The sequence below is a fragment of the Balaenoptera borealis genome, assembly GCF_965194805.1.
Source record: "Balaenoptera borealis genome assembly, chromosome: 16".
Taxonomy (NCBI): domain Eukaryota; kingdom Metazoa; phylum Chordata; class Mammalia; order Artiodactyla; family Balaenopteridae; genus Balaenoptera; species Balaenoptera borealis.
In genome coordinates this window covers 49,994,424-50,020,583 of record NC_138872.1, presented here as the reverse complement: position 1 = coordinate 50,020,583, position 26,160 = coordinate 49,994,424, and the positions used below count along the sequence as shown (strand labels likewise).

General features: G+C 61.1%; 2 protein-coding genes across 12 annotated transcripts in view; one reads left to right on the top strand and one right to left on the bottom strand.

The window, feature by feature from the left end:
* NPRL3 (NPR3 like, GATOR1 complex subunit) overlaps positions 1–13,133 on the top strand; it is a 34,652-nt gene extending 21,519 nt beyond the window's left edge. For 6 of the 9 annotated variants that reach the window (XM_082361567.1, XM_082361565.1, XM_082361571.1 and 3 more), the window contains 7 exons: positions 3,924–4,061; positions 4,984–5,140; positions 8,075–8,181; positions 8,618–8,747; positions 10,664–10,853; positions 11,545–11,737; positions 12,290–13,133. In XM_082361567.1, the coding sequence (XP_082217693.1) occupies positions 3,924–4,061; positions 4,984–5,140; positions 8,075–8,181; positions 8,618–8,747; positions 10,664–10,853; positions 11,545–11,737; positions 12,290–12,455 (1,081 nt within the window). In that variant the 3' untranslated portion in view covers positions 12,456–13,133. Of the gene's footprint in view, positions 1–3,923; positions 4,062–4,983; positions 5,141–8,074; positions 8,182–8,617; positions 8,748–10,646; positions 10,854–11,544; positions 11,738–12,289 lie in introns of all 9 variants that reach the window. The other 3 variants (XM_082361568.1, XM_082361569.1, XM_082361573.1) reach the window with 3 other exon arrangements.
* MPG (N-methylpurine DNA glycosylase) lies at positions 13,077–26,089 on the bottom strand. 3 transcript variants are annotated; one of them, XM_082361595.1, is made up of 4 exons: positions 25,963–26,089; positions 18,783–19,016; positions 15,920–16,124; positions 13,077–13,521 (listed from the first exon to the last, which is right to left on the bottom strand). In XM_082361595.1, the coding sequence occupies exons 2-4, from the start codon at positions 19,002–19,004 to the stop codon at positions 13,115–13,117; spliced, it is 834 nt and encodes a 277-aa protein (XP_082217721.1). In that variant the 5' UTR covers positions 19,005–19,016; positions 25,963–26,089; the 3' UTR covers positions 13,077–13,114. The 3 variants fall into 3 exon arrangements, with proteins under 3 accessions (XP_082217721.1, XP_082217722.1, XP_082217720.1); XM_082361596.1 differs by lacking the exon at positions 25,963–26,089 and adding an exon at positions 21,020–21,197; XM_082361594.1 differs by lacking the exon at positions 25,963–26,089 and adding an exon at positions 21,036–21,197.
* Positions 26,090–26,160: the final 71 nt, after the last annotated feature.

The window sequence follows — 26,160 nt, the reverse complement described above, 5'->3', positions numbered from 1 at the left end:
TTGGTGACTTGAGTGACAGCACCCCGCGAGGTCAGGTATGTCCCCTCGCTTTCTGTGATACAGCCCTCGTGCTCGGCATGTGGTTGAAGGGATGAGTAAACAGGAGTCCCCTTGATGTGGATTCCGTGGGGCTCGAAGAAGTGTTTGTTGAAGAGTTCTCAGAGCTGACAGGGCCTGTGGTGGGCCCGGGAGGCTGGGAGCCTGGGGAAGCCACCCAGGCCCGGGCCTGCGGGTGGTGCTGTGTGCGCTGGGAATGCTGCCTCACTGCTGCCCACCCAGAGCAGGGGTGGGCCCACAGACGCGTCCGCAAGTGTCCTGGGAACTTCAGTCCCTGTTGCCATGAAACGCACTTAACTTAAACTTTAACATTTCAAGGTTGGCCTTTTGGAGCCCACCCAGACCTCGTGGGTCATGTGCAGTTTCGTCCCACTGCATGTTGTGTTTGGGACCAGAGGGTGCAGGGCTGGCTTCGAAGGCCTCTGGCCTGGGGCAGGAAGAAGGGTGACCGGTCCGAGGCTAGAGGAGGACGTTAGGTTAGGAATTGAAATTCTCTCTTGGATGCTGAGGTGTGAGCTGATGAAATGAGCTGGTGCACAGTCGTCTGGGGTGTGAAAGATAAGAGCTTGTTGGAAGGCCGGTGTGGCCGCCTCAGGACTCGGGCTCTGGAGGAGCATCTATCTCAAGTCGCAGGCGGGGCGGCGTCTCGGAGCTGTGTGAGGGGCCGGATAAGCCTCACACAGGGACAGTGTTTTTCCTCAGTGTTCCCAGACCGAACCGTTAACTGCCGGCAAATAGAAGTGAGAGCTTCCCAGGACCCTTTTCGGGCCCAACTTCTACTCTGCTAGTCTTGTCTTAAAACCGCACACACTTGAGAAACAAGGGCAAACGTTTCTCTTTCCTCCTGACAGACCTCAGCACAGCTCCGGGCTCACCTCTTGATGACGGTGGGGTTTATAGGGCATTCCCAGCGTGGCGCCCTCCCTCCTGGCTTGTTCCAGGGTGTCCCGGGGTTCGCCTGGGCCTGCTGCTGGCCCTCGGGTGTTGCTGGAGGTGGCGCTTAGGGTCTGCACGCTACAGAGCTCCGTTTGTTTGTAAAGAGGCACCAGCCTCAGTGCCAAGTGCCCCACGGGAGGAGGTCGCCAGTGTTGGGAACATGGAGTAAAGTCCACGTGGAAACTAGGGACCCAGGGAGGGCGTGTCTCCCCCCAGAGAAGAGGACCCCATGCCAGCGTGTGCCCAGACTGTGTGGCCAGGGATCTGGGGACAGTGACATGGTGGAGAGGCTGCACAGGCCTTGACTCTTCGTTTCCCTGGTACCCAGATTCGGCACTTGCAGCTGAGTCTCCATGAGGCCTGTCCTGAGCCCCCTCCCAGCCCATACACACCCCTGCACCCTCCCCCCATCCTTTTCTTACCGCTCTCTCCAGCTTCTCGTGTTCACACAGTTTGCTTACGATTCCCCATGTCTTTCTCGGCACCACTGAGTGGGAGCCCCCAAGTGCAGGGCTGTAAATTGTGCCCCAGGAGCCCGAACCAGTGCTTGGGGCCTCTGCACGTGCCACGGCGACCTGCACGCGGCATCCCTGGGCTTCTGGAGGAGCCCACACGGCTACCTCTGAAATGAGAGGCCTCTCAGTGTTTACTTCTGACTCTGTGGTATTCATTCCAGCAGGCACTTTGAGCCGTGTCCTAGAGGGGAGCTCAGAGACAGGAAGGCCTTGATTTTGAATCCACCAGCCTTTCCGAGCAGGGGTGAAGTGAATGGAGGAGGAGCTGGCGCCCGGTTTCCCCTGCCTGTTTCCCTCATACACAGATGCTGAGAGCATAAATGTTGCCCAGTCAAGTGGAGCCACTACCCTGGGTCCCCTGGGCGAGTCTCTTCATGTGACTTTTGATCCCGGAAGATGCTGTTTCTCAGGGTTTGACGTGAGCCGTCCAGCCCACAAAGGCCCTTGGCCAAGGAGTGGGGAGGCTCCAGGAGCCTCCGTCTGCTCAGGTGTACTTGCTTCCTTCTGGAAGAAGCCAAGAGCGGTGTTCTCCACTGGGACCTGGGGAAGGACCCGGGGTCTCTTCCCCAAATCGTGACAGTCACCAAACTCGTGCCTGGGTTTCACCCTGAGGGGCTGTGGCATCAGCAGTGGCCAAACCTTTGCCCTCCAGACTCAGCCACAGCCTGCAGCCCCACCCCTGCAGCTTAGAGCCTAAGACCATCCCTTGAAGGGGGCTCCTGGGGGCCTGGTTCTCCTGACGCCCTGGTGGCAGGACAGGCAGAGGGAGCAGACGTTGGTGTTGGCAGGAGTCCTGGGGCAGTTGAGGTCACAGACGTGCTCTTTGTTCTTCCCACGGTCCTCTGCCCGTTGCCCATTCCCTGCTGGAGACAATGAAAGCTTATTTTTACATTTGAAACTGCTGACCATGGATTCTGCCGTCCGTCTGGGCGGAGCTGTGGGGAGAGACTGTAAGAACGGCCTGTGGGCGCAGGGCGGGGGCCACGGGGCGCCTCCCAGCACCCTGCATCTGTGTGCCTGAGAGCCCTGAGACCTGGGCGCCAGAAGGGCCAGCAGAGTGGGGCTGGAGTGTGACGGGGAGGGCACCCCGGGCAGGGCAGGCGGACCTCGGCTGGGCACAGACCCCCTTGCCCTCTGCTCCAGCAGTCGCTCCCCCCGCGTCCACACCAGGTGCCATGCCACGGAGCCGTGGCCCCAGCTTTGTGTGTGGTCCCCCTGCACGGCGCCGCTAAGAGACTGTTCTCCTGGCAGGGGCTTCCTGAGAGATGGTCCCCCCAGAGCGGACACATGTTCCTTGGGCCTTTTCCTTCCTCCATTCAGGAAATGCCCTCAGTGCCCCCGCGTACCCCACCATTACCGGCTGTGCGGTGAGCAGTGCACCCTGTGACTGAATTCTGGTCGGGAAGCAGCACTGACCAGCAGACGGCAGGTCGTGCTGCTGTCCGGTGCACAGGACACGGGAACTGTGAGCGGCCTGTGGGGCCTGGCTCATGGTTGACCCACTGAGAAGGTGGCGCTTGAGCTGAGATCTGAAAAGGGGGGAAGGAACCCCGGGGCACCTGGGGGAGAGTGTGTGGCCCAGGGCAATTACACGGGCCTGGAGAGCCGCAGGGCAGCCTGTTCTGCTGGACCCATGGGAGGCGGGGAGGAGACAGGGTCGGAGAAGAATGGGCAGGTCCCACAGGGCTCTGGCACTCTGGGGTCTTGGTTGGGACTGCTTACGTGGGAGCCCTGGGGGTCTGAGTGGGGAGGGCGGACAGAGGGGGCCGGAGCGGAGAAGGTCTGGACTTTGTCCCTGCCATGAAGCAGATAGGATTGACAGATGGTTTGAGGTGGGACGTGAGAAATGAGGGTCAGACACAAGAGTTGCCATGTCTGGCCTGAGCAAGGCCAGGGCTTGAAAGAACCAAAGTTCCATCACGGAGACGAGGGAAGCCTAAGGTTTGAGCTGAGGCTGGCGTGGGCGGTGGCCGTGGAGCCCCTGGGGCTGCTGGTGTCTGCAGGGGGATGGGCCCCTCCCTGGCAGGACCGTCCTCTCCTGCTCACTTCTCCCTTTTGGTGACAGGCCCTGCCCTGCTTGGCAGCCCACTGTGATGGAGCCTTCCTCAGGTGTGCAGAGGCAGCCTCAGGATACTCCTAGTGCATTGAACCTGTGGGACAGAGACGGGAGCCCTGGCTCTCTGGTTGGACTACAGATTCCAGGGCTGGCCAGGAATACAGTTTTTGTGGGTGTTCCTAATACTTTTTCTTCTCTTACACATACTGAGGTCTGGGACAAGATGCTTTCTTGCTCTGGAAGTCTCCCCCTGCAGTTTATTCCGTGTGCCGGGAGGAGACGCCCTCAGGGGGGTCTGTGTGGCTTGTGTGCACGGCTGGGAGCTGCTGTGTGGGTGGCTAATGGCCCGCTCTCTGCAGCCTGTGCACATCTGGCGTGGTGCGGCTCCACGTCAACAGCTGGCTGGAGGTGAGCTTCTGCCTGCCCCATAAGATCCACTACGCAGCCACAAGCCTCATCCCCCCCGAGGCCATCGAGCGGAGCCTGAAGGCCATCCGGTGAGTGCCAGCCCCACGCACACCCTGCCGGGGCCCTGCTCTCCTGTGTCCTGAGGTTTACCAAGTACTTGGTTCCAAGAATCGTCTTTTCCCTTTCCTGCCACAGAAATTGGCAGGTAGGGCGCTGCTGTTTACAGAGTAAAAACACACGCTTTTGTGTCCAGTTTTGTCTAGGGATGACCACCCCAGGTTCCCCACGGGCCCTCTCAGGGCTCTCACGGGCCCCCACTGCCTGGCCAAGCGGGGCGCTGTGCTGCGGTCCCAGACGAGGGCCTGGGCAGGGCTGGGGGGCTGAGCATCATGGCGGGGCCTGGGAGCCGACCACCGGAGGCGTTGTGTCTTCATGGTGGTACTCACTGGACCTCCTGCTCAGATCAGAACTTGTGAGATCTGTTTCTTCATGTCACTGATTTCCTTCAAGGAAAGCGCTGAGCCCAATCTTCTGCCTCCCCCTCCTCCACCAAGTCCTTTGTTTCCTTAAATGTTTTTTAACCAGAAAAAGAAATCTGGGTACATAACAGAAAATGTTGAGATGACAGAAAGCAAAGCACTGCCTGTTCCTCCTCCCTCCCCAGGCCTGTGCGCCGCCCCAGGCTTCCTTGCTAAGCGTATTTCTAGGTAGTTCTGTTCATAGTCTGCAGTGGGGATTTTGCTTTTCCTGTATTTGGGACTTTTTCCTTAGGAAAGATTCACTGGTTTTTGAACGAACGTTTGCTGGGCAATCCCAGAGGTGGTGGGATGGGGCCAGGTCACCCGTTAGGCCTTCCTTAGTTTTTGCTGTGGGTGATCCTTGCAGGTTTTTAAAGGCCTCAGGGCAGAGCGCTGTCTTCTGCTTCCTCCCCGGCCTCTTCTCTGCAGGTGCACACCCAGGGCAGGGGCCTGGGGCTCGCTGGTTGTGCTGACCCGTGTCTCTGCCCCACAGCCCGTACCACGCCCTGCTGCTGCTCAGCGACGAGAAGTCCCTGCTGGGTGAGCTCCCGATCGACTGCTCCCCAGCCCTGGTGCGTGTGATCAAGACCACGTCTGCTGTGAAGAACCTGCAGCAGCTGGCCCAGGACGCAGACCTGGCCTTGCTGCAGGTACCCTGGGGGCTTGGGGAGACACCCTGGGTGGGCAGGATGGGCAGCAGGGAGGGGCTGGACGCATCACAGCTGGCACCTCAAGCCGCCTCCCGAGGGCCTCTGTCCAGCTGAGGGCTGCTGCATGGCCTGCTGTGGTGATGGGTGGATCTGGAGTCCGACCTGGGATCAGGGCCTCGGGATTGACTTCCTCCTCTGTGGAGGGAGGGAGCAGTGAAACTGCGGCAGAGGAGTGAGGCCGTCGTGGTGCCAGGTGATGGGGCCGCACAGGACCAGAGCCAGGGCTAGGGACTTGCAGGGTTGAAGCAGGGGCACGCAGGGTGCCTTAGCCCATGTGGGAGCCATGCAGAGCCAGCACCAAACCCAGTGGCCTTGATTCCCCCCGCCACGCCCCGCGGGCACACAGGCCTGTGTTCTGTGCAAGGTGCCACCTCCTTGCTGAGCCACGTGCTCATGAGCTGCCCTTTCTGATCAGATGAGGGCCCCTCCGCCCTGCCCGTGGATCTGGTTTGAACCTGGGCAGGGGCTGGGGCCAAGGAAGAGCACAGGGAGAAGTTGGAGGCCAGGGGCAGGGGGCCTTCCAAGCGACAGCCTGAGGGTGGACTCAGGGTCTGGAACGGGGCACTGTGTGACCGCCAGGGGGCAGCAGGGCCTGGCCCAGGGACCAGCGGCTCCTACAAAGGCCAAGGGTGGAGCACCATGAGGCAGGCCCACCTAGGCCTCTGCGAGGCACCTCCAGGGAGCCCTTGGCCTTTGCTGCTTAGCACGTTAGGGGAGCTTGTCTACCAGGCCTGACTCTCAGGCCATTTTTCCCCAAAACAGCCTTTCTGGATTCTGTCATCCAGAATAAGCCCTTCCCCTGTCTCTACCCCATGACTTTGTCCACCCCGTCTGAAAGTGTTTATCGGACTCTGCCTTGGTGTTTCACATGGGCTCCTGGACTGCCTTCCTAGCACCCACGAGACACAGAACATTTAACGCGCTAGCTGTTGTGTGTGTACCGCGGAGTTTGTGTTCTGACCAGTACTGGCTGATCGGCAGATGCCTGTGAGTGTGCAGCTCTGAGGGGGTGACCCTCACTGTCCCCTGAGGCTGCCCATCATGGAGCCTGTTTGGATGCTGTGCCTCACAGTTCCCCAAGACACAGACAAAGCTCTGATGATGTCCCCTTCGCCTCTCCCCGGCCTTGCCATGGGGTCCCCTTGCTGTTTCCTTCCATGCCCCTCCCCACTGAACCCGGTGCAAATCAGGGTTTGCCGCTGGTGTGGTCGTGCAGACGCCCCCTGGGGCCCAGCCCTGGTGGTGGACCTTACCAGCCTCTGGGACTGCTGCTTCCTGCAGCAAACCACCTAGCGGAGGCCCCGTGGGGAGGCAGGCCAGCGAGCCCAGCTGGAACCTCCAGCGCAGGTGTGAATGTCACCAGATGATTTAAAATCACTCATGTTCCATTCTAGGCAAAAAAGCTCTACAAGTATTTTGAGGGTTTTTTGTCATGATGAAATTAATATATTCTTATAAAAATTCAAATATCATACAAATTATAAACAGAAAAAGAGAAAGTCCCCATAATTCCATATCCTAGTGGTAACCTAGATTCCTCCAAGCTTTTTTTTTTTTTTTTTTTTTAAAGATTTATTTATTGATTGATTGATTGCTATGTTGGGTCTTCGTTTCTGTGCTAGGGCTCCCTCTAGCTGCGGCAAGCGGGGGCCACTCCTCATCGCGGTGCATGGGCCTCTCACCATCGCGGCCTCTCTTGTTGCGGAGCACAGGCTCCAGACGCGCAGGCTCAGCAGTTGTGGCTCACGGGCCCAGCCGCTCCGCGGCATGTGGGATCTTCCCAGACCAGGGAGCGAACCTGTGTCCCCTGCATTAGCAGGCAGACTCTCAACCACTGCGCCACCAGGGAAGCCCCAAGCTTTTTATATACATATTAACACATAATCTTTGAATAACAAAATTAGGATCACACCTTACTTGTGATTGGGTGAGCAGTGGCCCCGTGGACCTAATCCCTGGGACCTGTGAGTGTGACCTTCCTTATGTGGGACTTTGCAGATGGGAATAACGCCCTTGAGACAGGGTGATGATCCTGGATGACCTGGGTGGGCCCTTGTTAGAGGGAGGCTCGGATGTGACCATGAGGCAGAGATGAGACGTGTGGTCACAGCAGCTTGGAAGCAAAGAACAGAGTCTCCTGGCCGACAGCTTGACTCCAGCCGGGTGATCCTGATTTCAGACTTGTGGCCTGCAGAGGGCGCTCTGGCTGCAGGGAGAGGTGGGAGGTGGAGCCCATTGGGCGAGGGTGGTGGCAGAGATGGAGGGAAGGGGGCCTGTGTCCTTTAGAGCCATCAGCACTGGGACTTGGGCTGAGAAAGAAGAGGGTCAGCGATGGAACTGAAATTTCCTCTGTGTTCGAGTTGGGTGTGGCACTGGAGGCCCTGTTTGCCGAGACGAGGTAGAGGTGTCCCCGGCACTGTCACAGGTATGCATGCACCCTCAGAGGCACTTGGCCGTGGTGCTGCAGGATGAGCGGTGCCCGTTACCGTGGTCTCACCCTGGCTCCCTGTCCTGGCATCATGGTCTGTGTGTGGCCCATCCTGATGTCTTGAGAGTCCAGGGCAGCAGGACAGTGGGATGTTCTCCAGGGATGAGTGTGTGGAGTGGGGGCAGGTGCAGTGACCCACATCCACTGTCACATGGAGCCCCGTCCCCGTGCTGGGCGCCTGTTGGGCTGTGGGCTGGCCTCTGCCAGGATGTGCAGCCAAGCCCCTTGATCAGCTGGACTGGCCTCATCTCGGGTGCCCCAGCGTCCCTGTGCTGGTGCCAGCCAGGACGGCTCAGGGACCAGTGATGGAGAGGCTTGAGGCCATGAGCCAGGGGGCTGCGTGGGTTGGCCTCCCCAGCACTGCTCTCCCGGCCCTCTGCCCACAGGTTTTCCAGCTTGCGGCGCACCTGGTGTACTGGGGCAAGGCCATCATCATCTACCCGCTGTGTGAGAACAACGTCTACATGCTTTCTCCCAACGCCAGTGTGTGTCTGTGAGTCCCCCTGGCTGCCAGAGCCCAGGGCCCCCGAGTGGGCAGGGGTGTGGCTGGCAGGGCCAGCCAGGTGGTGGCTCCCCAGGTCAGCTGGGCCCACGTTCCAGTTCTGGCCTGGTCCAGCCCTGCATGGCACCCCTGGCCTGTGCTCTTCCAGCACCTACGGCCTCCAGGAAGGGTCTGCGCCTGCCCGTACCTGCCGGCCAGTGGGTGCTGCATGGGGCACCTGGTGGGAGGTCGGGAGCCTTGGCCTTGACCTGGGGGCTCATAGGGGCTGTGGTGTGGGGAAAGCATCTGGGTTCTGTCATTGCACCCATCCTGGCCCACCCACCAGGCTGCGCCCCCTCCTGCCCACCACAGGCTCATGGTAAGGGTGCAGACGCCTGAATGGTGGGGAAGTCTGCTGAGCTCACGGACCCTCATCCCCTGTCCCCAGGTACTCTCCGCTGGCTGAGCAGTTCTCACGCCAGTTTCCATCTCACGACCTGCCATCTGTCCTCGCTAAGTTCTCCTTGCCAGTCTCCTTGTCAGAATTTAGGAACCCCTTGGCTCCCGCTGTGCAGGAGGTGAGTCTCAGGAGCTCAGGGAGCCCAGGAACCACCCACCTGACGTCAGTCCCTGATCCCAGGCTCTCAGTGCTGCCGTGCTTTTAGCCTTGGTTTGTGGGGAGGTGCTTGCTGTGTAGGTGGTACCTGCCCTGCCAGGGTGACCAGAAGCCGGGTCCCTGGCTAGGCCGCCTGCAGACACTTGGGCATTGCAAGTCCCTCCCCCCATGAAGCCCCCCTGCCCTTGGTGGGCACTTCTTAGGGTTAGAACACAGTTAAGAGGCCCAATTGGCAGGAGATCGGTGACCTCTCCTGGGAGGACAGAGCCACTTGGTGCCCGCTTCTGGGCCTGGGGATCCCATAGTTGGGGGACGCAGAGGGGATTTTGCTTTCACTGAGCCTGGTCCCTACACTCCTACTCCCTCCCCTGCCTGCCATGGTCCAGGTAGCCACAGGGTCTGTGGGTATAAGTCCTGGGCTCACTGGTCCCCAGAATCTCCTCATCCAAGGGGTCCTGGGTCTTGGTCAGGGCGAGAGGCAGGCAGGGGTGCTGGGTGTGGTGGGCTGGCCACCAGGGAGGGGTGAGACGTGTGGAGCGAACTGGTGAGTTCTGCGTTTGTGGCAGGGTTGAGTGTAGCCTGGATCCGAGAGGCTTTGCCTCCTCCCCTCCACTGCAAACCTGGGGCTCTGGGGCTCTGGGGCTCTGGGCAGGGCCAGGTGGGACAGGTGTTGGAGATGGGTCTGGGTGTTCTCAAGGCTTTGTCTTCAAAAGTAAAGTATTTGTTTTAATAAGTGCCAGGTCTGTTAGGCAAAAACAGTCCTTAAAAGCTTAAGCAAACTCAAGTTGTGAATGAGGAGGAGACCCTGTTGGTTCGCTCATTTAGATGCCAAGCGTGACTGTTCTGAATGCCGTCTTTCATGGCACCTTTGGTTTCCAGGAACTGTGCCAGGTCGTGCCAGCTGAATAAAAGACACACTTTGCATGTTCACCCTTTCCCCTCCCCAGCGGAAACTTCCCGATGGTCCAGATGGCGGGTGGCTTTTCTAGGCCGAGCCCGAGGGGCCTGGATAGACCCAGTTCTGGTTCTGCTCAGTCCCAGGGTGAGGCCACCTGCCTTCCATACCTACTATTTCAGGCCCAGAGTGTGCTCAAGTGCTGATGAAGTCTCTTAATTTAATATAATTTTTATTTATTTATTTATTTAAATTTATTTATTTATTTATTTTGGGTGCGCTGGGTCTTTGTTGTGGCACGAAGGCTTAGTTGTGGCATGTAGGATCTTAGTTCCCTGACCAGGGATCGAACCCGGGCCCCCTGCATTGGGAGCAAGGAGTCAACCAGTGGACCACCAGGGAAGTCCCTCATAATTTAATTATTTTACAATCCTTTTCAATTTTCTTTGGTGTGACTGGGTCACATATGCCCCTATTTCCATGCCCAGTCAGCCAGCCCCTCCCAGCAAGGGACCCCCAGGGATGAGCAGGCGGGTGTGTGGGTCTGAGGACGTGGGCACCATGTGCACATACGCCCCCACTCACGGCTGCTGGAGCACCACCTGCACAGGCTTCCCTGTCCCCGGGCAGGCTTTCAGGTTGACCCAAGGGGAGGACTTTTCTGCTCTCAGAGCAGCTGCCAGCAGCCTCTTTCTGAACAGTGTCCAGGGTCCTCACAGAGGCCAGTGGGCTGGGGAAGAGGAGGCAGAGCAGGTCCTCCGTGTCACAGGTCCTGCTCCTCAGCTCTGGGCAAGAAAGGACAGCTGTGGGCAGCCCGGGCATGTGATGGAGCAAGGGCAGGTGTGGCCCCGCTGCCTCCCCTGGACGGGAGTTGGGGTTGCAGAGCGGGTGGCAGCTGGGCGCTCCCTCTCTTGAGGTGTGGGGCCTCACCCTGACCTCCGGGGTGACCTGGGGGTCATGTCTCAGGCCTGCCCGTCCTGCAGACGCAGCTCATCCAGATGGTGGTGTGGATGCTGCAGCACAGGCTCCTGGTCCAGCTGCACACCTACGTTTGCCTGATGGCCTCGCCCAGTGAGGACGAGCCCCGCCCCCGGGAGGATGACGTGCCCCTCACCACCAGGGTTGGTGGCCGCAGCCTCAGCACGCCCAACGCCCTCAGCTTTGGCTCCCCAAGTAGGACCCCCTGCCCAGGGCATCTGTCTGGTGGGGGGTGAGCACGTTGGGCGCCCTTGGAAGAGGCAGGCGGCCAGGAGGCCCAATTTGGGCGCCGCAGGGAATGACCACAGCACCTTCACAGGGCTGCACTCGAAAACGTGCACACACAGTGCCCATGGGCAACTGTGTCCCCGAGGATGTCACTTCGCCCAGCTGGGCAGCTCTCCCTGGCCCCCTCGCCCGCCTCCCTGAGGACGAGGCTCTACCTTGCTGAGTCAGGAGCATCCTGGCCCAGCCTGGGGTCAGAGCAGACCACACCCCATCCCTCGGAGGACCGCTGAAACCTCCGTGCTCAGGGCCTATGAGGAGACAGTGACTGTCATAGTCCCTTTTTGAAGGAGCTGTTTTGGCCACGGTGTGCCCCCTAAGGCGGCAGCCCCGAGCCCCAGGTCCCTGGCTTGGGGAAGACGAGGAGCTGGAAGGCTTAGGGGGAGGCAACTCCCCAGGCTAAGGCGGGGCCTTGGACATCAGGCTCAGTGCGGGACCTGCCTGCCCAGGGCTCCTGTCCTCTGAGTGGGTGGGAGGGGTTGGATGACCAGGCTGGCCTTGGGGTGAGGGGCTGCTCCCCAAGGGCACAGCAGTTAATTCCCAGGTGGGCGCAGATGACTCGGGCTGGGGGTAGCCGCTCCCTGACTGTGCCCGTCCTCAGCCAGCAGTGATGACATGACCCTCACCAGCCCCAGCATGGACAACTCCAGTGCAGAGCTGCTCCCCAGTGGGGACTCGCCACTCAACAGGAGGATGACGGAGAACCTGCTGGCCAGCCTGTCCGAGCATGAACGGGCAGCCATCCTCAGCGTGCCCGCGGCACAGAACCCCGAGGACCTCCGCATGTTTGCCAGGTGGAGCAGGGGCCACATCTAGGGTCAGGACAGAAAGTGGATCTCAGCTTAAATCCCGATGGCAAACAGCCCTCACTGGTTGAGGTGGCATCTGCAGTACACAGCCGTCCCCACCTGGCACCTGCATGTAGGGGTCTCTCCTGTACTTCCTGGGTGTTTCTTGTCACGTCTTGGGAAGCAGCAGCAAGTTCTTGTCCTCATGGGGATCGGGTGGGGCCCTTGGTCTCCACACCATAGGTGACACAGACTTGTCACACCCAACCCTGAGTTGGGTGCGCTGGGTGTATGGTGTTCGGGGAGCGTCAGGTTGTCAGGGACTGAGCCCCCAGCCGAGGTGCCCCAAGAGCCACAGCAGCATGAAGCAGAGAAGCTGCCAGCTGACCCTGCACTGCCCTCACCTCCATCAGGGCACTGAAGCAGCGTGATATTTCAGGGGCCACGGTGGGCAGCGGGTCCAGGGCACTGCTCGGGGCAGGGGCCTGAGGACCCCCCCCCCCCCCTCCCCCGCCACCAGCTCCGTAGTTGTGCTCATACCCTCCCCCCACCCCCCAGGCTCCTGCACTACTTCCGCGGCCGCCACCACCTGGAGGAGATCATGTACAACGAGAACACGCGGCGCTCCCAGCTGCTCGCGCTCGTGGACAAGTTCCGCAGTGTCCTGGTGGTGACCACCCACGAGGATCCGGTCATCACTGTCTTCCAGGCCCTGCTCACCTGAGCTGGGGCACCGGAAGGAGCCTCCCCCACCCCAGGCTCCTTCCCTCCCCACGGGGCCCCTGCTCTCCACATCCTCACCCGCCTCCAGTCCTGGAAACAGCCTCAGGGGCTCTGAGCTGAGAAGGTGAGGCTCGAGCTGGGAGAGCGTCCAGGACTCTTGCCTCTGAGTGAGGCTTGCAGGCTGCCCACACCAACTCAGCCCGTGTTTCTCTCAGAGCCCCTCCCCGCCTCCTGTGTTCCCCAGGCCTGGGCCGTCCAGAGCTTCAGGTCCGAGGGCCTGGCCTGGACTGTATGGCCAGCACCGGCCACCTGCAGGCACCCTTCCCCCCAGCTTGCCGGTGCCTGGCCCAGCCCCTCCCCCCACCACAGTCCTGTGTTAGCCACCAGGAGGCCATGGCCAAGTGGTCACCCCCGTGCCATCTGAGGCACGAGGACCTGGGCTAATGGTGTCCTGTAGCTGTCTTAGCTTTCCCTTGGAGGGGGGGGGGTGTCTGGTGCACCGGTGCTCCCCACACACGGTTGCCTCAGGCCTGAGGAGGAAGTCTGCCTGCTGGCCCCGGGTCCTCCCACAGAGACGAGCTGGCCACCGATGGGGACTCTGGGCAAGACACAAGTGACACTGTTTTCTATAAACACAGCATTTATTTCATTTTTAAACAATTAAAAATCCTCATCCCGGCTGGCCTTTGCTCTGGCCTGTGCGTCCCGCTCGGCCGCTCTGTCTACCACACTGACCCAGGGGCTGCCCTGCACATAGAAGCGCAGGGGCTTCAGGGCCCACTCTCCTGCGTGGCCTATGCCCACTCGGGCTGCTGCCACCACAGCTGGCTCACTGGGCCCCAGGGGGCCCTGCTCCAGCCACACAGCCTCGTCTGTGGCCAGGTCCCGCTGGTCGAAGCTCTTGTCGATGGCCAGGGCCTGGCATAGCTTGGAGGGACCATTGCAGAGCTCAAGGTCTTTGAGGGCTCGTCCAGCAGCGCCTTTGCGGAGGGTGTGGCGAAGCTGCCGCATGGCCTCCAGGCCCCCCAGGGGCTCCACCGCTCGGAGCAGGACACACGCCCCATCCCCTGTGGAAGAGATGGAGCCTCCCAAGCTGTTGCCCCGCTACCCAAGACCCGACCAAAGCTGCTTGGGTGACACCTGTGCTCACTCACCATCCAGACCCTCTGCCTGCCTCCCCCTCCTGCACACCTGCACCCACAAGGCACCTGTGCCTCCTATGGGCACCAGCTGGGGATGCATGGAGCTCCCTGGCTCCCTCTGTGAGGTCAGCAAAGAAAACCCCAGGGTCCCCCAACCATCTCCCCCACTGGCTGTTGGGGAAGCTGGAAGCCTGGCTTGGAGCAGCCACCAGTGTGCACAGGACGCAGGTGAGCCCCACCCCAGGACCCAGTGCGGAAACTGACAGAGCAGGAGGTACCGGATATAGCCCCCCACCTCTGTGGGGTCCCCTCCCCAACCAGGCCACTTGTGGGACGGCAAATAGACACCCAGGCCCAGGGATTCCCTCGAGAAGACACATCTGTCCAGACCCCCTTGGATTCCTGGCTGGGGACAGTGATTACTTGCTGCGCCCTGGACAGAGGCACCCTGACCCTCCAGCAAGGCCACTGTCCTGGGACACCTGCTCCCCTCTCAGCCCACCCACTAGCTGGGAGTCTGAGGGGCTCAGCCTGAGGTGTGGCCAGGCCAGTCTCTCTCTCAGGCCTCAGCCACACAGGCCTTCCCATCAGCACTCAGGAGCTGGCCTCTTGCACAGCCAGCAAGTGGGGGGGGGGTGTGCGACCAGATGCCCCTTAACCAGCCAGCTTTCAAAGCACTTCAGGATGTGCCCAAGGGCACCTAAAGCCTTGAGTTTTAGTCCCTCTGTGATTCCTGGGCCACTCCCCTCACTGGCCTCAAAGCTCCCTCTGGTTCCATCCTGAGCGTAGTTGGGTACCACCTGCAGACAGGTCTGGAGGAGTAGCTGACCCATCTCCTGGGACGCACCTGAGTCCAGACTCCTGACAAGCAGGACATCCCCACCTCGTCGCACCAGGCCTCCCCATCACCCCCCGCCAACCCCGTCTGCCTGCACCAACCGCGCAGCCCCAAGTCTGGTCTCTGCACGGCCTCCACCCCACAGGCAAGGACGGTCTCGGCTGCCCCTCTCCCTCACTCCACCTGGATGACCCTTGGCCCTGTCTGTACCCATGTGGTTTTCTGCTCCCCTAACCTCGACGTTCCTGGGGCATCCTGGTCATGTAACCAGAAAGTAACACACCACCTCCCACATCTGCTCTGTCCACTGTACCTGCAGAAACTTGGGCTCCTCCCTTTCCTCACTGACTGCAGCCCCTTGTCCAAGTGCAGTCTCCTCTCACGTGAGGGGTTGGTTCTAACGCCAAAGAAAAGCTCAGCGACCGGAATAAGCTCTGCGCCTGGTAACAGGGCCCTCAGGGGCAGTCCCTGTCACTCAAGTTTCACACAGCACCTGCCTTCTGCTGGGCACAAGGCCAGTCGTGGATTCCCTGTGTCCTCTGGCCCTGTGGCTCTGGCATCAGGCATCCCCAGCTGTCCATTCTGGGCAATCACAACTCACACGTCAGTGGAATCCTTCCACGTGTGTGACCGGCAGCCCCTTACTGTCCTCGAGCCTTCATTCATCTTGCGACGGCGGCGGGAGGCTCGGCAGATGGACGCTAGCACTGGCTAGCCAGAGTGGGTTGGGCAGACCACCACCCACCCCTCACCCCCGCCGCTGCTGCTCAGCGGCGGCTCTGGCAAGACGGTGCTGGGCGCTTCCTTCCCAGCAGAGACCACTCAAAAAACACAGCTGCCTACCCACGGAAGACCCAGTGGGTCCCCCAAGGTGCGTGGACCCTCCCGGGAGCTTTAGACCAGCATCTCTCCCATCGGCACCACTGACCTTTGGGGCCATGATTCTGTGGAGTTGGCCATCCTGTGCATTGTGAACTGTTGAGCATCCTCCCTGGCCTCCACCCACTAGAGGCCAGGAGATTCCCACAGATGTGATGACCAAAAACGTCTCCAGACATTGCCTAATGTTCCCCAGGGTGGCAGTATCATCCCCAGTTGAGAACTGACCCAGACCCCATAACTGGCTGCCTGGCGAGGCTCCTGCCTGCGCCCAGCTCACCCCAAATCAATCTCACTCTTGTTTCCCCACATCAGCCCCTCCCAAGTCCTCTCTGGGTTGGCAGTGACACCAGCACTGAGCTCTGGGCCCAGCGGTGGGCTCGTGAACCCACGTGCTCTGTGTTCAAGTCAACCCGTGACCTCTATTCTGTGGGGCCCCTGGCACCTCTAACCACCATCCGTGCAGCCAAAGCTCCTGAAACCCCCGCCTAGCCTAGCAAGGGAACCCCTTGCTCAATCACCTAGCCAACCTGGTCCTCCCAGGGTCTGCCAGCTGAGGGGGCTCTGCCCAGGCCTCCTGCTTCCCCAAGCCCCAGCACCACTCACCTTGGCTGGAGACATTCATGCAGAAGTACATGCCATAGATGAGGTACACATACAGCGTCCCTGGCTTCATGAACATGCTGCGGTTGCGGGGGGTCTGTCGGCCGCCCCTCGAATGGGCAGCTTCATCCTCTGGCCCCAAGTATGCCTCAGTCTCCACGACGCGGCCACGGAGCTCTGTGCCATCATCCAGCCGTCGGACCAAGACCTGCTCAGCGTAGGAAAGAGCTGGGTTCACTCCACCCTGACAGTCCACAGCCTGGACTCATCTCCCAGCTCAGGGTGTATAGGTATAGGACACCCAGGTACAGCCGGCTCTTCCCCACCATCCCCTCCATCCTGCTGGACCACTGGACCACAGGCCCTGCTCACCAAGTGCCCTGTCCACAGCGTGCAGCCATCTCAGGCCGGGCAGGGCTGGGCTGGGCACCAGCACTAGTGAATTCTTGCACTTCCTCTCAGCAGGGTTCCCTTGGACTTAAAGCTTAGCCTGGGGCCGAGCAGTGTGAAGGGCACAGGGCCCCGCCTGGGATTCCAGGGCCTGTGGAGCCCCCTCCCCCTGGACTAACTGCAAAGGACCATCACACTCAGCCCCCACCCAGCCAACTCTGAAAGCAGCAGGACCAGCTGCCCCGCAGTGCCCCAGGCCTGGCCTGGGGGTAACGAGCTCCACAAGGAGTGGGTCAGCGCAGGCAGCAGGTCAGGAAGGCGAGCCTGGCGACGGTTGCCTCGGACAGCACCCTGGGCAGGGTGGGTCCAGGAGGGGACAGAGGGGCCAGCCGAGGACAGGGCAGGGGGCAGTTGTCAGGGGCTGTCCCCAGAGGGGTGGGTGCTCTCAGGCCAGCAGAGCACCTAGGAGAACAGAGTAGGCCACAGGAGAGCCAGGCAGGGCCTGCGGAGCGCTGAGTACCCCAGGAGCTGAGTCCTCCCCCGCCTGGAGCCCCTCTGCCCTTCGCCACGCGTCACCATGGTACGGCCCCAGGAATGGCCAGCAGTCATGCCCGTGTCCGGAGCCCCAGGTCTGACTCAACCAGGGTTCACTGTGGAGTTTCCAGGGCCAGCCACCTCACCAGGGCTGTCCCTAGCACCTGCCTTGTCCTTAGGCCAGAGCCTTAGGCCAGTTGGATGGCCAGGCCACCATGCCTTAGCCCACGGAGCTCAATGTGTCTGCGGCCAGGGTCAGTGTCGTGGGGGCAGGGAGGGGTGTGCTGGAGGCTGGACTCGGGGGTAAGGGTTAGAGGAGGCCTTCCTGGAGACAAAGCCCATAAATCCCCGTATGTGTGCACAGGTGGGCTTGGCCAGAGCACCTCAGGTGAGGCCTCCCTCCCACCTTCCCAGGGGATGAGAGGGAGCATTCCCTGTCAGCCTGACACCTCCATGGGGCCTGGGGAGGAGCCTCCCACAGCCCTTTCCTCACTGTCTTCTTTCCTGTCCTGAATTTCACTGATATCATTTCCAGATAGCAGATGGTGGCTGCCCCTCACCCCCATCATAAGCATCTCCTCCTTGCTGGTGGAGGGTCCCGAGAGAGGCAAGACCCTTCTCAGCCGAGAGGGTGACACAAGAGTGGTCTGGGTTGTCATGGCAACTCATTGCTCCTTGCAGTGACCTGCTTAAGGATGAGTGCATGACCCAAGTCTGGTCAAGAGGTCTGTGAGGACATCCACTGGGAGGTAATGAAAAAGGCTCTCCTCCCTAACCAAAGGCACATACAGGGTGAGACCCTCCCTTCTCTGCTGGTCATCGCCCTGTCTACCCTCGGGCTCAAACAGGAGTGATGCGAGCCTAGGGGAGCCTAGGGGGAGACGGTGACACACTGAGGCCCTTAGGCCCTCGACCTGATGCTGGGCCCACCTGCCCCATGTGCCCTTTTACGTGAGATCATAACCTCTCCTGACTTAAGGTGCTTTTACAAGGACCTTCTGGCCCTTGCAGCTGAAAGCATCCTCATGGGAACAGACTCTGGTCCCTTCTCGATGAGGTCACACTTTAGGTCACACTCCACTAGCTCACATTTTAGGATCTGTTCCTGGCACCAATTTTGTATTAGCCACAGAAACTGACTCTCCTTGGCCACTTTAACCTAAAAGTAGGCTCACTAAAGGACCCAGGGTAGCCATGGAACCTCCAGGAAGACCAGAAAGCCAGGCCTAGCCAGATGGTACTCCAGACGGATGTGGCCAAAACTCTGCTGCTGCAGCACACGCCATGTACACACCGCATGGTGACGGGCTCCACCCCCGAGGGCCCTGGGCGGTCCTGTTTCCCACCCCAGGACTTGGAGCTGCAGGGGCTGCTGGGAAGCCAGCTCTGGCGCTGTGAGCCACTGTGGGGAGAAGGAGGCTGTCCTTCACCTAGACAATCCTGATGCTGGGCAGCCCGTAGTACCCATGGCCTCAGCTGCCATGTGTCTAAAGCTGCTACACACATAGACAAGCTCCAGCAGGGGCACTGACTGTGTCAGGGGACGGGGCAGGCAAAAGCAGCCCCTCACAGACAGAGGGGCCAGCACTGACCGTGGTCCTTGTAAGAAACCTGCCCTGAGGGCAATCCCAGGTGGACCAGGGGTAATGCTCCCACAGCCCCAGGGGGAAGGCTAATGTTGTAGCTGCCCCGTCCTCACTGCCCAGAGCAGGCAGGCACCCCTAACAACCTCGGCATTCTTCCCAGCTGACCCCGGACCCAGACGCTGCCCCAGATGACTGAGGTGAAGCTACCCAGGAGCAAATGTGGGCAAAGCGGCTGCCTGCATGAGGCCACGCAGGGCCAAGTCAGGGACGTGAGCCCAGCGGGGAGAGGGCTGGGCCCACAGACACTGCACGGTGATGACCCTTCAGCAGAGGCCACGCCGCTACATTTCCATTACCTGTCCCAGAAATGCCCGTGCCAGGGGGACTGCGGGCTGGTCGAAAAACTCTGATCCCAGGCGAGCAGGGCGGCCCTTTAGGCTTGAGAAATAGATGCTGCGCTGGGGGCCGAGGGTCATGGGTGGCCCCAAGCGGGGCTCCTTGGGGGAAGCTGTCCGGGTCGCACCTGGCGGGCTCTGATGCCGCTTGGCCTCCAACAGTCGCTGCTTTTTTTGCCCCATTCTTCACGAAAGCTGAAATGGGAAAGGACAAGATAAAGGGTCTGAAAAGGAGAGGATAGATGGTTGTGCAGTGAAGTCAGGAGCTCAAGGACTCATTCAACTGCCTGCCTGTCTCCTCATGTGCAAAAAAGGGGCAACCAGCCTGTGCAAACAGAGTGCCATACCTGAGCCATACCTGGCATGCTCAGCCCTGCGCTGGGACCCAGGAGGACTTGGGAAATGACGGCACGTGAAGGCAGGCTGGTGGCGGCAGTGACAAGGTAGCCACTCTGCTGCACGTGCCATCCACAAGCAGGAGTGGCAAAGAGCTGCAGGGCCTGGGGAGGGGACAGTGGCACCCAAGCCTGGGACAGGAGGGCTACTACCCTCTGATTGCCACTCATCACGTGGTCTCCAAAGGAACTTCTGAGCTTCTTTCTGGAACCCTGCCCTTTGCACCTGCCCCTAACCAGGAATTTTAAAACACCTGTGACCTCAGTGGGGCCTGGTCGAGGAACGGATTGTGGGTCACTGTGTCATCCACACCCCTCCCCAATGCTGGCAGGGCTCCCACTGTGCCAGACCCCTCCTAGAATGGCCCAGAAGGCCTGACACATGCACATGGGTGAGCACCAGGCAGATCGTCTACTTGGCCCCATCCCAAGCGCTCAGGGTGTGACCCCCAATGAGTCCCCAGCTATCCTCTGTCTCATGACCCAGGATGTCAGAATAAGGAAAAGTGAGGCAAAAGTGAGGTGCGAGGAATGAGGATGATCTGCCGAGACCGGCGCACTGTCTGCCTCCCACCTGCTGCCACAGGGCCTGGGAAACCTGACCACGTGCGCTTGGCCGTTCTGGGACCAGCTGCTCTCCAAGGAAAGGAGCAGCAGGGGAGCACTGAGGCCTGGAAACACCCTCCTCAGGGGCTGATTCCCGTACCTCCCTGGCATGTGACAGACCCATTGTTTTTAACGTAAGTGCTGACATTCTATGCTGTGCTGTCCGGAGCCGGAGCCGCCACCCTGCTGAGAATGGATGTTGACATGACCCTGTCTGCAGCCAGGCGCATCTGCCAACACCCACCACAGGCTGACTCCAGGACGCTGCGGCCCCTGTTCTCCGCCCAAATTTGGCCCCCGGCCTGCCCCGAGGCTCTGGGGTGGCACTGGGTCTCTGCCCTGACCCACCCTGCGCGGTAGGGGGGACTCATGCAGATGCCCTGGGACTGAGGCTCAGAGAGGCCTTGGCTCCCCCTCTGCAGACCTAGGATTTGAACCTGCCTCAGAGCCTCAGGCTGAAGAGTGGGGTGACCCTGCCGTTGCACCCAAGAGTGACCGCTGCCCCAGAAAGTGACCTAAGGTGTCTGTGCCTCTGTTTCATCTGCAGAAAGGGAACCAACATTGTCACACAAGATGGTTCTGAGAATAAAATGAGAAGCCGGGTAAGCACTTGTCTGGGTACAGCGAGCGCTCCCCAATGTTAGGAAGAAACGCAAAACCTGGGGACAAGGGTCTCTTCCCAGGCTGGGCCCAGCCAGTGGAGGGCAGAAAACAGCAGCCTAGATGGGGGCACCCAAGGGACCCGCCAGCCCTCCATCAAAACCTGGGCAAACAATGAGTTAGTAAATAAAGGGAGAGCATTTATCCGTCTGGGACAGACACTGAAGGGAGGAGTGTGGGGAAGTGGCCCCTCGAGCCAACCCTATGGTCATTTCTGCGGCAGGCGGGCTCGGGGCAGGGGGCGTCTGAGCCAGGCCGAGCGCCCAGCACGTAACCAGGAAACCGGTGGCGGCCGCTCCTCCCAGACCTCACTGGCGACCTCGGGCCGGGCCTCGGCTTTGTTTTTGGCAAGTGGAGCAGCCAAGCCGGCCCAACCCCGCCGTCAGGCGCTCGTCTGGGAACTGCAGACGCCGAGGGGCGGCCCGTGCGCACATTACTGGCTCCCACTCAGGGCTCACTGCGGTGGCGGTGCGACTCCGGGGGGGTCCGCCCCCGAGCCAGTCCTAAGGCCGTGCGCCCGGCGAGGAGCACGCTCACCTGGGCGCGCACTCACCTGGGCCCCGCGGCGCGCGGGCAGCCGGCGGTTCCGTCAGGGCTCTCGAAGCTGGTACCTGCCTGCTCGGAGCCCAGCCCAGCGCGGAGCACACCCCCTCACCCACCCGGAAGCGCCGCCCGGCCCGGGGCTGGAGCCGGCGCCTGCGCTGAGAAGGACGGAAGCCCGGCGGGGGGAGGGGGCGGGCGCAGGCGCGGATCCGCCCCGGGGGGGGGGCCGGGCTAGCGACCGGAGTTCCCCGCCATCGCCTCTGCCCGGCGCCCTACTTCCCATCCGGGACAAAGGCCCGGGGCTGCTGGGGCAGTTGTGGTGTGAGGAGGGGGAGCAGGCAACTGGGGTGGAGGGGAGCCCTCCGCCCCGCGCCCCTCCCAGTGACATGCCCCCCGCCCCACTTGCATCCTGGTCCCGCCGCAGCCGCAGCGCTCACTCCACCTGGTGACCTCCAGCTGGTGGTCAGACCACCAAGAAAGAGGCTTGGTCCCTGTGAACCTTGACTGAGCCCTAGAGGGGCTCTGGCTGGGGGTGTAGTGGTTTGGGGGTGCACCAGACGGTTCGGTGGGGTGCGCGTGGAGTGTGCGTGAGGGAGGTGGTGTCGGAGCCCCTGGTCCTTGGGACTGCGGAGGGGCATTACTTGCTCCATACCTGCCGAGCATTTGGGTGGAGGGGACAGATAGGGCGGGGGAGTGGGCCAGGAAGACTTTGTCCTGGAATTGGACCCAGGCCTTTCTGGAAGCACCACCACTGCCATCACAATATGGATGGGTCCTGGGATTCTGTGTCTGCAGTGGGGCCCCCACCCTTCCCACCACCGAAGGATGCTGAGAGGAGCCCGCCCAAGTCCGGGGGTGGGCCTGCTGGAGCATGGCTAGCCTCCTGAAGAGGCTGAGGCCAGCAGGAGGGCTGTGGGGACCCGCGAACACCCCTCCTGCAGGGCAGTGGCTGGGGGCAGTGTGAGGTATGCCACTGCCCTTTGGGGCAGCAGGGGGAACGCCCCTGCCCTGGACCATGTCCTGAGCTGTCTGACTTGTGTCACCCTGGCCCTGTGAGGGGTACCCGTGGGGCCTTGGAGAACAGTTGGGCAAAGGATGGTGTGTGTGTGCGGGGGGAGGTGCTGGACGGGCCACGTGACTGGGACCCTGTGATGAGCGAGTGTGGCACCTGGTCTCAGGGCAAGTCCAGCTGGGAGAGTCCTGGTCTCCAACTCCTCCTCCTCCTCCGTGGACCAGCCCAGGAGCTCAACTCCAGCCCAGGCCCAGGCCCAGCTGTACTCCCTGCTCCCCCCAGGGCCCCAACCAGGACTTCCTGCGGAGGGAGGAGCAGCAGCCTTTCAGCCGCCTGCTGGAAGCCACCCAGCTGTCTGTGGCACTTTGTGCCGCTTCCTTCCGGGGGTGGGCAGTGTGTCGTCAATGAGTGCTTGTGAGGCGGGCCTGGATGTGACTCTCACCCCTTTCTTTCCTCCTTACCCACTGCAGCCATTCTGCCTGAACAATGACTCCCCCTCCTGCCTTCCTGTGTGCCCAGCCTCCCTTCCCTCCTCCCTTCCCCCTCTCCCTGCTCTGGGAGGGAAACTGAGGCTACAGTTGGGCCAGTCCCCCTGGTGGGGGCAGGGGCAGGGTGGGTGCGGTTTTGTATTCATTTTCATTTTGATTTCACAAATAGTGCATGGTCCTTGTAGAAATCATGGGGAGTCCACGCATTCCCAGAGGGGCGTCTTTTTCCCAACTTGAAGATGAGGAAAGAGAGGCTTGGAGGACAGCCCAGGAGGAGGAGGCAGGGCTGGAGCCAGCAACCCCTTCTCCAGATGTTCCAGCCTGAGTGCAGGGCCTTGCACAACCTCTGCCCCCCTTCCCCCCACCCCCCCACTTCCTGGTTTGTGGTCTGAGGCTCCACCACAGGCTGGAAGTGGTGGGCTGAGCATTCCCACTGTGGCCTACAGGGCAGGCAGGCTGGGGGTAAGAAGGTGGTCTCGGTGGGAGGAGGGGCCTGGGGCCTTCTCTTCTCATCCCCAGAGTGCCCTGCTTCTGGGCTGGGAGAGGCTCTTTGGAGGATGTCAGTGGAGGATGAAGGTGAGGACACCCTCAATGCTTTGAAAGGGGCCAGTACTGGGGTGAGTTGCTCTGTGCCCTGCCAGGCCAGCCATGGCCCCCAGAGGAGCCGTCAGACCCTGGAGCCTTGAGAGAAAGGACGGCGGCTCCAGCAGCCACAGAGGCCAGCACTGTTCCTACCCAGCACACTGTTCACTGTTCTTCTCTCTATGTAGGGGCAGCTAACACCGTGAAAGGGGCAGCACCTTCTGGGGGGTGCCATCTCAGCAGGGCGGCCTCTGGGGCCCTGCGCAGCTGATGGGTCCTGGGGGCTCGGAGGCTCCTTGGGCAGAGCGAGCAGCTGTGGGCTGCATCTTCCCTTCCCGGGGCTGTGCTGCCAGTGCTGCCGGGCCCTGAGGCCAGGTACTTAAGGGCCCCCTTGCCAGGCCCCAAGACGTGGGGAGGGGCAGCTGCCTCAAATAGACAGTGACTTCAGGCCCTGGCTGGTCTGGCCCACTTCTGCTTCTTCCCCAAATAGCCAGGGGCTGGTCCCGGGCCCATTCAGGCCCCCCAAAGCTCAGGCTGGCTTGCTGAGCTGATTCCAGAGTGGCTGGTGGGGATTCCTCTCAGTGGTCAGGACTGCCACCCCCTCAGGTCCTAGAGTGAAGTGTAGTCAGGGGGTGCTCCAGACACTTGCCCATCCCCAGTCACCTGTGCACATACTGGGCAATTGCAGCTGATTTCTATTTCCAGGGCCTGGGAAAAGGAAAAAGAGGGACAGGGAGCTGGGTTTCCATGTCAGGGCCTCCTCCACCAGAACACAGGGCAGTGGGCCAGGTGTGAGGCACAGCACATGTGTGTGCACACACGTGTCCCTGTGGACTGGGTCCAGGCCTCTGCTCATACTGTCCTTCTGATACCCGGGTCCTCGCTCAGGAGGCTCGGTGGGCTGAGAACCTGGGGATTCCTGGGTTTGCCTGCCAGGGTGTACTTGGGAGCCACACCTGTGAGGGGCAAGGGTTTGCAACAGAGGCTGCTGGGGGTCCCACTGGAGCTGAGAGGGTCTTTTGGAGGTAACCCGAACGAATGAACCAGGGGGAAGCCACATAGCTGTGACTGGACACATAGACCACCCTCTCTGGGGAGGGGGTGTTACTTGGGGCAATGCAGCTCTCATTCACTGAAGGTGACTCCTGGTGGGGCGGGGGTTGAGGTGGGGGGACTGGGGGATGGGCACCTTTCTCAGCTGTGAGCCAGCTATGGCTGTGCTCCTGGCAGCTGGGAATGAGTGTCTGGGTCATGGAGGGGGCCTGGGTACCCCGCAGCACCCACTGCACGAGACCTGGCAGCACTGGATGCCTGGCCATGGCAAGCTTTGGAGGTGAGCCCAGGCCCTGGACTCCAGAGATGACACCACTGCCGCTGGCCCTGCCGGCCCAGGCTGAGCGTCCAGGTGGACGAGGCATGCTTATTCCTGGGGGGGTTCGAGAATGCCAGGCATGGAGAGACTGTCCTTTCTGTGGGTGAGAGCCTGGCATGGGAGGGGTGGCAGTGCAGGCAGCCGGAGCCCTGAGCATCGGCACTGGGCAGCCTTCAGCCTTCTTCTTGCCTCGTGTCCCCAAGGCCCTTGTAGTCACCACCCCAGCCCCCAGTGAAGGAGTCCTCTTGTAGCCCCTCCAAAGCTTCCATTGTCTCCCTCTACCTAGGAATTGTGTTGATACACCTGAGTTCGTAAATGACCCAGAGTGTGCAGGCACCACTCTGTCCTGTGGTGTGGACGAGGAGACAGTCGGAGGATTCTGTCCCTTTCCCAGGCTCCAAGGCCAACTGTGAGTTGGCTGCCACCTCAAGTTGTCTACTTTCTGTGTAGCCAAGGACCAGGGCTTTGTCTGCGGTCGTACCCTGGGCATAGCTTGCTGATCTGACCGTGGCAGCACCTCTGTTCAGAGAGGACCACTCCCTCCTGGTCCCAGACCAGCAAAGGGCCTGTGAAGACACACTTGTGGGCCCTCCAAAGCTGGAGGGGCTGGGCCTCATGTGCCTCAGTATTCTGGCTCCCAGCGGAAGTGTCCTTAAGACACCCATGGTCCCAGTTCTGCTCCCTGCGGGGGAAGTCTGTGCCCCTCCACCACTCACAGCTCCTGGTCAGCCCTGCCCTGCTATTGGCACCCCCTCCCCCATTCCCGGGTCTTTCTCTGGTGATTGTGCCCCACTGACTCCTGCAACGTCAGGAGAGAGGGAGAGGAATGCTGGAAAACTCCCGCCAGCAGCCTCAGCCTAGAGCAGATGGGCCATTTTGTGTTCGACTCAGGGAGTGCAGGGATGGGCCCACAGGGCTGGTGGGTGAGCCCTGAAAGAGGGAGGAGCACAGAGTGGTCGCCCGAAATGGTGCTGCCGCCTCTGCGCCTCTGCTCCAGGGGTTCCAGCCTGGCCTGGGAGTGCCTGTTGGGGGAGCAGGGCTTCAGCGGGTGGGGAGCACAGGGGCCCCGGGAGGAGGTCACTGCTCTGATCCTGCTTTTGGTGCGAGTGCGACTGAGTGTGCATCAGTGGTTGTGTGCACGTGTGTAAATGGGTGAGAGTGAGCATGGAAGTGTTACAGTGTGTGTATGCGGAGGTGTGTGTATTTGAGTCTGTGTAAACAGGTGTGGGTAAAGGAACACGTGGGCGAGCATGAGTGTGAGTGGGTACAGAGCGTGTGTGTAAGTGCATGAACGCAGGGGCATGTGTGTGCGAGTGAGGCTGCCGTGCGGCTTAGGGTGAGAGACTGGGCAGCGCGGCCTTCGGAGGAGGCTGGCGGTTCGGTTTACGGTAGATCCAGGGCCGCCTCACCCCTCCCCCTCCGCCACAGCGCCCCCCGCCCACTTTTCAAGCACAAGTCAAGGCAGAAAAAGGTCAGGACTCACTCGGGGTTCGGGAGTGGCTGAGGCTGACCATCAGGTTCGGTCCAGCTGGGCCACCAGGTCCTCCCTCCCCGACCAAGGCGCTTTCGACCCCCAGCCGCAGGTGTCCCCGCCGCCCTCCCGGAGGAGGTGACTCGGGCCGGGCGGGCCGCGCGCATTCCTGAGCCTTGAGTCAGCGCGGCCGCCCCCTCCGGCCGGGCC